At 46.2% G+C, this 12,067-nt stretch overlaps 1 protein-coding gene and 3 non-coding genes across 4 annotated transcripts in view; all 4 read right to left on the bottom strand.

Annotated features, from left to right (window-relative positions):
* LOC119454050 (uncharacterized) overlaps nt 1-1,841 on the bottom strand; it is an 87,671-nt gene extending 85,830 nt beyond the window's left edge. The window contains exon 1 of the mRNA XM_049667891.1: nt 451-1,841. Coding sequence (XP_049523848.1) covers nt 451-567 — 117 coding nt within the window. The 5' untranslated portion in view covers nt 568-1,841. The remainder of the gene's footprint in view (nt 1-450) is intronic.
* Nucleotides 1,842-5,080: 3,239 nt separating this feature from the next.
* LOC119454672 (U1 spliceosomal RNA) lies at nt 5,081-5,244 on the bottom strand. The gene has a single exon (XR_005192610.1). It is a non-coding gene; the product is annotated as a U1 spliceosomal RNA (small nuclear RNA).
* A 3,224-nt stretch (nt 5,245-8,468) lies between these two features.
* On the bottom strand, nt 8,469-8,632 carry LOC119454660 (U1 spliceosomal RNA). The gene has a single exon (XR_005192604.1). It is a non-coding gene; the product is annotated as a U1 spliceosomal RNA (small nuclear RNA).
* Nucleotides 8,633-11,903: 3,271 nt separating this feature from the next.
* LOC119454734 (U1 spliceosomal RNA) lies at nt 11,904-12,067 on the bottom strand. The gene has a single exon (XR_005192662.1). It is a non-coding gene; the product is annotated as a U1 spliceosomal RNA (small nuclear RNA).

Here is a 12,067-nt window from a genome sequence, read left to right as displayed (position 1 = left end):
GACATACAAGGTTTTCGCATTAATAACCAGTCATTTCACGCGGTAAAAATACACAACTACTGTAGCACCGAATACTCCGCAGTCAAAGGGCCGGAGTTCGGATAATGTGCGCTTGGACAAATATTTATTTCATACTTAGCAGGCTACAAGACCAAGCCAAGAAAAAAAAAAGGAATCTTAACGGTTCCGGAACTTCCAACCATCGGGGGTCCCCAGAATTTACTTCACTTATTCTAACAACTTCACGTATATCCCGAGTTCCGCAAGATATAATTGTGCTTCTTTTACTCATTAACTAAAACGTCAAGTAAGCCAAGCATGTATCGTCCTAACGAAACCGGAGTTCGCAACCTGCGTGCTCCGTAGGTGTCGTTACTCTTGACGTTTACTCCTGGCAATCGAAAAAGAGAAAGAAAGGAAAAAAAAAAAACTTCGCGCACAGCTTCTCACCCGAAAGTGGACCGTTCGGCTGCTGCTGTTGGTGATTTCAATGGTGTCTTGAAGAACCTCGACGCCATTCTCACTTTTCGCGTGCTTAAACGTCACCGCATCGTCCGGTCTGCGCATAAAAAAAAACGAGACACATACAGAGATTGTGCCTATTCCAAACCAACCTTCACATTGCCTTTGACGAATGTAACCGAATTCGAACGCAAATGCCACGTAGCTGGACAGAGCCAAAGTAACGTTGTTTACAGTCGATTGGAGATACTCAGGTTATTTTTGCATTCCGCCTAATTACATAACTAGTCTTAACTAATCAACTTCTCAAATATTACATTTAGATTAAAAGTGTCTGTGAGAAAATTGTTGAGCAACAGACTCCCGACGTAGCTGTCTGTTGCTCAATACGTGCCACATAAAAGTGTTTTTCCGAGCGTGAAAGATGCCCACGAATGCACGCAAAGTGGCTCGAGCGACCAGTCGGGCAATTTTGAGGTTTGTGGATTTGTGGTCGACCACTCCAGGCCTCTACTTTCACTACTCTCAAATGACTCAGCTATGTTTCCGGCAATGCATTTCATTGCATATTCCCCTTCCAAGCGATTCCCCTGGTCCTCGACAAGCCTGTACAATTTTATTTTTTCCCCTAGATATTTCGCGTCATTTCAGAAAACTTTTTCGAGTACTTTAGGTTGTCCCACCTACTCCTAAAAGCTAGCGATTTTTGGCTTTAATTTTCCGCTAGATCAGGTTCCGGACTTCCCACTTCTGTCGCTATATAAGCCCCATTTTTTAAATCGATTTTCTCTGTTGTGCCTTTTTCTCATGTCTGTGCTATCCGGATTCCGGATGCTTTGCACAGGCTTTTTCGATTGCCTTTCTGATTTCAATATTCCACCAGTTACGTGTTGTCTTTTTATCTTCTTTTCACCGGAATACTATTTTATTTTATTGCGATAGCAATTATATGGATACTCCAAGCGCATTTATGCCGTCACCGTTGCCGTCGTCGTGATGTTCCGTATAAAGTTCAACGATTATAAAATCGTCGCCGCGCGCCGTGCGTTGTGTATGCGAGTGAAGGTGCACACTCTTCGTTCACGCGCGAGGAAGCGACAGAGAAGGGAGGGGGGGGGAGGGGGGGGGGCGTTCTGCTTACGCGGCTGCTGCTCACGGAGCTATCTTGAAAACGATCTGCGACGCGGCTGAAGTGTGCGCCCGCGGCGGCCTCATCTTCAAAGCTATCTGCGATCGGCCGAAGGGCATTCGCCAAGTGCCGGTAGCTTCGCATGCGCTGCGCTTTCGACGTTCGCGCTGAAGCGAGAGCCAGCGCGAAGGCCAGTTCGCTCGCTGTCGCAGGCGCGATTTGTCGCTCCAGCGTTTTGACGAGTTCCCGCAGTCATTCGAGCGAGATGTGTTCATGTTTACCCTGTGCGCGCGTGACACTGTGCTTGTTTATGTAGTTAGTAAGCGAATATTTACAACTTTATATGGCCGATAAAACTACTATCCTTACTTCGTATAGCTGTCTAATTTGCTATCGCAATCGATGCTTCCGCCTTTCGGGCGAAACTGCGACTTTTTTTTTTACTATTACCTGCTCTATTCTGCTGCAATACAAGCTTCTGTTGGTGTTGGTGTTTTTTTTTTTTTTCATTTCCTGCTTTGTGCTAGCTGCTGTTGATCATTAAAACTTAACTCGCTGTTTCCGAGTGACTGCACAACGTTGGTGCTTCTTTTCAGCTCTTCTCCGTCTTGCTCCCACGTTCCATATCATATTTACAAACCGATTCGTTTGCGCTCACTCTCGAAGATTCTAGCAAGTCCTCGGTTATCGGCATATTAAAGAAAAGTATGCAATCGCACGCTAGAGTGAACACCATTTACAGCGAAGCTGATACGGGCTAGTTCCCCCAGGATCGTGTCCGCGTGTAGAAAAAAAACTATCGTCATCAGCATTTCGGCTCGATGTGCGTGGCGGTTTCCCGCCAGTTGTGTCTTAGGGCAGGTGTCAAAATGTATGACTAACACGACTGATAGGTCATGACATCAATAGCATCACATTCTCGTCAGTTACGTCACGATTAACGATAATAAAATCACGTGTGGCTCATACCCGCATATTGTGGCGCATACCCGCATTAGATATGCGGGTATGAGCCAGGGACAAGAAAGTAAGAAGGAAACAAAGAAGAGACAGAGAAAAAAAGAAGGAAGGTAAGTGTGACTCATACCCGCGTTGGATATGTGGGTACGAGTCGCCGAGAGCAGGAGCGGGAGAGATCTCACAGGATCCTGACGCTGCCGTGCAGTGCGCCGCGGCCATGAATGCTGTGGCTCATACGCTAGTCTATGACGATGGCGCGGACTTGGCGCAGAAAACGCACTACTTGGCCATCGCGCCGGGCAAAAACAAGACACCGGTATCCTTGCTGTTTGACGAACATGACGAAGACCCTTACTTTAATCAATAATGACAATATATAAATTCACTATTCGCCCCGAGATCTATGAGTGGCGCCCTCTCGCGTGTGACGTCAATGGAGGGACTCCGCTGCCGCGCCGCGCGCTCGCTCGCTACGTGAAGGCAGCAGCTTGAAGCTGTCGGCCGTCGTGCACTGCTCGAGTTTTTGAAAAGCGAGGCTGCAGGTTTTTCGACCAGTGTGTACGGAATGTTCCGGGACACTATTAACTGCGAAATCGAGCCGAGTAGTCGTCAGCACGCTCAGCGTGGATTGCTCCTGGCGTCGTCTGCTAGTCGTCAGTGTGTATACGTGCGTGTACGGCATTGACTTCTCGTCATTGCTGTTCCGTTTTCAGGGCGCACTCGCAAAGATTTGTCGGCCCTTCTTGACAACGAACTGCGGGATTTGGCCTTCAGCTACGGTGCCTGCGCTGTAATAGCGTGTTCGTCTGTCCAGCGCATGCTTCGTGTTCGGTCGCCTATTCCGTTTGCCGCACACATTCCGATTTTGTTGCTGCCCAACGCGTTAAGTATATCATGAAAGAAGTTTGATGCCATTTTCAAGACACTAGGTGGTAAGTGCGGTACGTTAATGCATGCACTGCTTCAGCGGCATTGCAGCAAAAGGTGGTCTGGAACGTCTGATACAAAGGCGGTTAAATTTAGTGAGCAAAACAAAATTACGTAGTCTCGTGCTGCAGTACTGACCTTCGCATAATTTTAATTAAAATGAACTACTCCCACCGTGATACACCTCGCCCCTGCATGTTAGTCGGCCCAGCGTAACCCTTTCTTTCCTTGTTCCTACCGTGGGTAGCGTGCACATTCTCCGGGTTAGATTCGTCTAGCGATGATAATCAATGACAGGCGACAGCCTTTTCTTAGATCACCGTTTCCAATATATTTTGCTCTGTAAGCGGGTCATACCTAAAAACAAGAAAATTGATAAGTTTAGGTTTGCTGGGAACTATACCGAATAATTTGCTGGAGCTCTAAACATACAAAGAAAATGGAGGGGCGAGGGGTGTAGGCAGACACACGCATAAAGGCGAAATGTTTACAAGCGTTCCTGAATTATTTAACACTATATTTTTATTATTACGCCGATAAAATAATGTTCTCCGAGTGGCTTACGGTAGTCGGAAAGTGCGTTGAACGGAAATAGTATTATGCTAACCTGAACAAACATTTTTTTCTGCACTAGAAAGTGGTAATGAGATTTATTCGCAATAGTGCAAAGCATGCTTGGCAATTGGGAACGATAGTACGCGGTGCCCCACTAATGTTCAAGGTAAACCGCTTCTCAGTAAAATAACAAGACTTATGTTGCCAGAAAATGTTTTACATTTGGCACCCCAAGTTACTGGAATTACAAGCAAAATGTGAAATTCGCGTTCAACTACAATGCCGCTTTGTCAACGCAAAATTTTGCGCATGAGTCCTACGATCGTGCTTCATTTCCAAAGCTGCGTAGACTCTAATTTACTGGCTCGGCGCGATGTTTTATGACTGAGTCACGAGATCGTGTCCCTGCCCGCGAGAGATGGGGTCATATAAAACATAAAAATATATGTAAAAAATAAATTCTGATATTTTACGCGCCAAAAACACCATACGATTGTCAGGCACGTAGTGTGTGGCGAGGAATTAATTTTGACCACCTGGAGTTTTTTAGCCGAGCACCCAAATCTAAGCACAAACGAGCGCGTTTGCAAATCGGCCCCATTTACATGCGGCCGCCACGGAAGAGGTCGAATCAGCGACCTTGAGCTAAGCAGCGCAACGTCAGAACCACTTTGCGATCACATCGGACGGTTATATGGAAGATACATTTAACATACAGGGTTCGTTGTCCTCATAGTGCTGGGAATGTGAAAACTAACACTAGGAAAAAATACAGATGGTAATGGGACAGCTCTGCGCTACGCGAGCACGCAGTCAGAGCGCGAGCAATCATGAAAATGAAGCTATCCTAGCCGCAGCGTAGCAGACGACAAAGGCGAGTACCCCCCCCCCCCCCCCCTCCGACGTCACGGGCGCGCCGTCCGCCGCGCCGCCATCGGTAGTGTAGCGCACGAGGCCAATAGCAATATACACTACAGCAGCCCCACCAAGGTCACAGCTTCTAGTGAAAGAACTCTGTGAAATGTTTCTTTCTTTGAATTTCTTTGAAGGGGGATAGCGCGAACGCAGTCCCCCACTACCAAAAATTGCATGCCCCATCTGCCCCAGTTTGGGGTAGTGGCAGGGGTCAGCACGAGCGCAGTGCAATGCCCGCGCCTCTCCCTGGGGACACCGCCTAGCTGATCACGGTAATCCCGGCACCAGGTAAGTATGCTTAGGACGGTCTCGGACGGCCTCCACACTCCGCGGAGATCGCAACATCGCTCCGGTTCGGGACGAGTCGTCGAACAAAAATTACGCCTTTTACTTGAGCAGTTTGGTCATTAAAATGCAAAAGTATTGAAACTTTTATTCTCTCCATCGGTCCTTTTATTGAGATTCATGATGCGGTGCCCATAAGATTTAATAAATTGCATTGAGTGGTCAAAGACAAATGATCTACGCCGACGTAAAGCGCTTCGCGTCGTCGACTGGTGGCGGTGCCACTTACCCCACCGTCGTAACTACGGCAACATGCGATGCGACGTTTGAGTACAGCGTACTAGAATAGGTAGTTTGAGTACGTCGCGATCCGGACCGCACGGCTACATTAAAAAACTGGACAACAACGTCCGATAGATGCCTTAGGACAGGTTGGAGCGAACAGCACGTTTCTACAGCGAAATCTCGACGCAGCTATGCTACGCACTGCACGGCTTGAAAAGCATGAAAAGGGTTGAAGCAGTACGAAATCCCACGGTGGTTTATTCGAGCTATGAAGAATTGAAGTCGATTGGACCATTCCTGCTACAGAGAAAACTCGGCAACAGGATATATCATCCGTCCGTGTCGACGGAAGCGTTGGAGGATGGAAAGCTTTGTCACAAGTATTCGCAAGTTCGTGAGCGCACGGTCAGTTTTCATCAGATCACGCTGCGGTTCATTTCGGGCCTTACATTTCACATCGCTTAGCGCATCGACAAAGCACGATTTCGTCACGAAGATTTGCTACCACAAAATTATGTTCTGTAAGTATACAGAGAATTCGTCATCTGTGATATGCTGGGGCGTTTTGCGTCTCCGAGATATCGTGGTTCGGCTCTGCAGCTATAGAACTCACAAATGATGGACGTGGCAAAAACCATGCTCACAGGAAACCTACCTTTGACTGTAGATATCGTTAAAAAGTCGTTTAGGTTTAGGGGCTTGATTAAGGCAGGAATTTTCCTTTTGTTTTATTTACCATGGGCTCCTAAATTTATTGATTTTCTGACAGATAAAGCAAATGCGGTTTTTTCTATATATACATAATTCACTTTTCCAGGAAGCTGTTTTCCAAGTGATATACTTGTGCACCTCATGAAAAGCTTTAACTGTGTTCTTATGCCCCTGGAAAAGCTTGAAGCCAGGGATTTACAATGTATTACAGTCTTTATATATATAGTGCATTGCATGTTCATTGTCATAAGTTTGCCCAGAGTAGAGGCATACGCAACAAAGTGTGGATTTGGATCACAGCCAGTAGGATGCAAAAATCTAAATGTATTTGTAACAAAAATCCCGAACAAATGACTCCTTTACATGAAGCCGAATCATGTGCTCAACGTACGCGATTCCTGGGCACGCAGAGAAAGATTGACTAGATATCAGACTTGTACGTAACAAGCATGTAGAATAGTGTCACGTAGAAGTGACGATAAAGAAAACAGCAGCAGTACTGTGAATGACGAAACTAGCTTTTTATTGGGCGAGCTTGTGCCCACAAAAATAGGCTACACTCAAAGAACAACGATAGCGGCTAACACAGTCAGCGGTCGTCGAAAATCTGATCAGCGGGTCAAGCGCGTCGGCTTTTATAAAATGATTCACCGAAGGTTCCAGAGTAATCGCCGATGCCCGCGCGTCTTACAGAAAGTATCACACAATTCACGTCGCGCATACATGCAATCAGATTACACCAAGGTTCGATGACAACAGACCGCGGATAGGACCATCGATAACGTTCGAGAAACTTCCGATACATGCAGGCGCGTCCTGCGCTGAGCGATAACATTTGTTGAATGGTGAAACGTAGTCACCCAAGAAAGATAAATACTGAGAAACCGTAGAGAAAGTACACGTGTCAATCGTAATGAATCTGAGCTACAAAAACATGTCCACAGAAAGGGAAGAAGATAAATACAAGACGAGCGGCTTCATGCCTTCTAAATATCCTTCTCTTTCTGTGATCGTGTTGTTGGAGCTGAATTCATAGCACAGAAGGAGGGAAAGAAATCACATGTGACTCATACCGGGGCCGCAAATTTCAGCTTCGCCGTTTTACCATCTGTACAGGGAGGGGGGTGCATGGGCATTTTTTTTTTCGATTGACTTTATGATTCCCCTATCTTTTTTTTTTCTTTTTTTTTACTATTGCGCGCTCTATTTTGCTGCAATACCAGTCTACTGTTTTTTTTTTTTTTTTTTTTTGTTTTTGCGCCGATTTCCTGCTCTGCACTAGCGCTTGTTGGTGATTAAAATTTAACTCGCCGCTCTTGAGTGTCTACTAGCTCTTCTCCCTTTTGTTCCCCGGTTCGATATCATATCTGCCAACCGATGTTTGTGTTAATAAGTAACCGTAAGCATGCCGTCGCCTGCTACAGTGGTTTCCAGGATAACGCCCACGTTCTGTGGGATTGTCCGAATTCATTGCACAGCTGAATTCATTGCACAGAAGGAGGGAAAGAAATTACATGTGACTCATACCGGGGCCGCAAATTTCAGCTTCGCCGTTTTACCATCTGTACAGGGAGAGGGGTGCATGGGCATTTTTTTTTTTTCGATTGACTTTATGATTCTCCTATTCCACAGTTAAGTGTTGTTCTTATCTTCTTTCTACATTCTTTTTTTTTTTACTATTGCGCGCTCTATTTTGCTGCTGTTTTCTGTCTACTGTTTTTTGTGTGTGTGTGTGTGTGTGTGTGTGTGTGTGTGTGTGTTTTGCGCCGATTTCCTGCTCTGCGCTAGCTGCTGCTTGTTGGCGATTAAAATTTAACTCGCCGCTTTTGAGTGTCTACTAGCTCTTCTCCCTTTTGTTCCCCGGTTCGATATCATATCTGCCAACCGATGTTTGTGTTAATAAGTAACCTTAAGCATGCAGTCGCCTGCTACAGTGGTTTCCCGGATAACGCCCACGTTCTGTGGGATTGTCCGGGTGCCCATGCAGCCATGCGCGGGAGCCTCAGTCAAATACCTACTACACGAAGACCTGCGACACTGGAGGAGTGGTTGGCGGACTCCTCCCCAGATATTATGAAAGCACTGCTTGTAACACCTTAAACTTCTGGGCCTGCCTGAAGATTAGGCCTCGCTCTTTTTGGTGGACCCGGACTGGGGTCCATTTTCATATAATAGTTCTTCTCTCTCGTTCGCCCGCTAGGGCAAGACACAATCTTCTTTCTTTGGATTTAATAATGGAAGGGGGATAGCGCGAACGCAGTCCCCCACTACCAAAAATTGCATGCCCCATCTGCCCCAGTTTGGGGTAGTGGCAGGGGTCAGCACGAGCGCAGTGCAATGCCCGCGCCTCTCCCTGGGGACACCGCCTAGCTGATCACGGTAATCCCGGCACCAGGTAAGTATGCTTAGGGACGGTCTCGGACGGCCTCCACACTCCGCGGAGATCGCAACATCGCTCCGGTTCGGGACGAGTCGTCGAACAAAAATTACGCCTTTTACTTGAGCAGTTTGGTCATTAAAATGCAAAAGTATTGAAACTTTTATTCTCTCCATCGGTCCTTTTATTGAGATTCATGATGCGGTGCCCATAAGATTTAATAAATTACATTGAGTGGTCAAAGACAAATGATCTACGCCGACGTAAAGCGCTTCGCGTCGTCGACTGGTGGCGGTGCCACTTACCCCACCGTCGTAACTACGGCAACATGCGATGCGACGTTTGAGTACAGCGTACTAGAATAGGTAGTTTGAGTACGTCGCGATCCGGACCGCACGGCTACATTAAAAAACTGGACAACAACGTCCGATAGATGCCTTAGGACAGGTTGGAGCGAACAGCACGTTTCTACAGCGAAATCTCGACGCAGCTATGCTACACACTGCACGGCTTGAAAAGCATGAAAAGGGTTGAAGCAGTACGAAATCCCACGGTGGTTTATTCGAGCTATGAAGAATTGAAGTCGATTGGACCATTCCTGCTACAGAGAAAACTCGGCAACAGGATATATCATCCGTCCGTGTCGACGGAAGCGTTGGAGGATGGAAAGCTTTGTCACAAGTATTCGCAAGTTCGTGAGCGCACGGTCAGTTTTCATCAGATCACGCTGCGGTTCATTTCGGGCCTTACATTTCACATCGCTTAGCGCATCGACAAAGCACGATTTCGTCAGGAAGATTTGCTACCACAAAATTATGTTCTGTAAGTATACAGAGAATTCGTCATCTGTGATATGCTGGGGCGTTTTGCGTCTCCGAGATATCGTGGTTCGGCTCTGCAGCTATAGAACTCACAAATGATGGACGTGGCAAAAACCATGCTCACAGGAAACCTACCTTTGACTGTAGATATCGTTAAAAAGTCGTTTAGGTTTAGGGGCTTGATTAAGGCAGGAATTTTCCTTTTGTTTTATTTACCATGGGCTCCTAAATTTATTGATTTTCTGACAGATAAAGCAAATGCGGTTTTTTCTATATATACATAATTCACTTTTCCAGGGAGCTGTTTTCCAAGTGATATACTTGTGCACCTCATGAAAAGCTTTAACTGTGTTCTTATGCCCCTGGAAAAGCTTGAAGCCAGGGATTTACAATGTATTACAGTCTTTATATATATAGTGCATTGCATGTTCATTGTCATAAGTTTGCCCAGAGTAGAGGCATACGCAACAAAGTGTGGATTTGGATCACAGCCAGTAGGATGCAAAAATCTAAATGTATTTGTAACAAAAATCCCGAACAAATGACTCCTTTACATGAAGCCGAATCATGTGCTCAACGTACGCGATTCCTGGGCACGCAGAGAAAGATTGACTAGATATCAGACTTGTACGTAACAAGCATGTAGAATAGTGTCACGTAGAAGTGACGATAAAGAAAACAGCAGCAGTACTGTGAATGACGAAACTAGCTTTTTATTGGGCGAGCTTGTGCCCACAAAAATAGGCTACACTCAAAGAACAACGATAGCGGCTAACACAGTCAGCGGTCGTCGAAAATCTGATCAGCGGGTCAAGCGCGTCGGCTTTTATAAAATGATTCACCGAAGGTTCCAGAGTAATCGCCGATGCCCGCGCGTCTTACAGAAAGTATCACACAATTCACGTCGCGCATACATGCAATCAGATTACACCAAGGTTCGATGACAACAGACCGCGGATAGGACCATCGATAACGTTCGAGAAACTTCCGATACATGCAGGCGCGTCCTGCGCTGAGCGATAACATTTGTTGAATGGTGAAACGTAGTCACCCAAGAAAGATAAATACTGAGAAACCGTAGAGAAAGTACACGTGTCAATCGTAATGAATCTGAGCTACAAAAACATGTCCACAGAAAGGGAAGAAGATAAATACAAGACGAGCGGCTTCATGCCTTCTAAATATCCTTCTCTTTCTGTGATCGTGTTGTTGGAGCTGAATTCATAGCACAGAAGGAGGGAAAGAAATCACATGTGACTCATACCGGGGCCGCAAATTTCAGCTTCGCCGTTTTACCATCTGTACAGGGAGGGGGGTGCATGGGCATTTTTTTTTTTCGATTGACTTTATGATTCCCCTATCTTTTTTTTTCTTTTTTTTTACTATTGCGCGCTCTATTTTGCTGCAATACCAGTCTACTGTTTTTTTTTTTTTTTGTTTTGTTTTTGCGCCGATTTCCTGCTCTGCACTAGCGCTTGTTGGTGATTAAAATTTAACTCGCCGCTCTTGAGTGTCTACTAGCTCTTCTCCCTTTTGTTCCCCGGTTCGATATCATATCTGCCAACCGATGTTTGTGTTAATAAGTAACCGTAAGCATGCCGTCGCCTGCTACAGTGGTTTCCAGGATAACGCCCACGTTCTGTGGGATTGTCCGAATTCATTGCACAGCTGAATTCATTGCACAGAAGGAGGGAAAGAAATTACATGTGACTCATACCGGGGCCGCAAATTTCAGCTTCGCCGTTTTACCATCTGTACAGGGAGAGGGGTGCATGGGCATTTTTTTTTTTTCGATTGACTTTATGATTCTCCTATTCCACAGTTAAGTGTTGTTCTTATCTTCTTTCTACATTCTTTTTTTTTTTACTATTGCGCGCTCTATTTTGCTGCTGTTTTCTGTCTACTGTTTTTTTTTTTTTGTGTGTGTGTGTGTGTGTGTGTGTGTGTGTGTGTGTGTGTGTGTGTGTGTGTGTGTGTGTGTGTGTGTGTGTGTGTGTTTTGCGCCGATTTCCTGCTCTGCGCTAGCTGCTGCTTGTTGGCGATTAAAATTTAACTCGCCGCTTTTGAGTGTCTACTAGCTCTTCTCCCTTTTGTTCCCCGGTTCGATATCATATCTGCCAACCGATGTTTGTGTTAATAAGTAACCTTAAGCATGCAGTCGCCTGCTACAGTGGTTTCCCGGATAACGCCCACGTTCTGTGGGATTGTCCGGGTGCCCATGCAGCCATGCGCGGGAGCCTCAGTCAAATACCTACTACACGAAGACCTGCGACACTGGAGGAGTGGTTGGCGGACTCCTCCCCAGATATTATGAAAGCACTGCTTGTAACACCTTAAACTTCTGGGCCTGCCTGAAGATTAGGCCTCGCTCTTTTTGGTGGACCCGGACTGGGGTCCATTTTCATATAATAGTTCTTCTCTCTCGTTCGCCCGCTAGGGCAAGACACAATCTTCTTTCTTTGGATTTAATAATGGAAGGGGGATAGCGCGAACGCAGTCCCCCACTACCAAAAATTGCATGCCCCATCTGCCCCAGTTTGGGGTAGTGGCAGGGGTCAGCACGAGCGCAGTGCAATGCCCGCGCCTCTCCCTGGGGACACCGCCTAGCTGATCACGGTAATCCCGGCACCAGGTAAGTAT

Source organism: Dermacentor silvarum, chromosome 5 (assembly GCF_013339745.2).
Source record: "Dermacentor silvarum isolate Dsil-2018 chromosome 5, BIME_Dsil_1.4, whole genome shotgun sequence".
NCBI classification, from domain to species: Eukaryota; Metazoa; Arthropoda; class Arachnida; order Ixodida; family Ixodidae; genus Dermacentor; species Dermacentor silvarum.
This window is presented reverse-complemented; position numbering and strand designations above follow the sequence as displayed.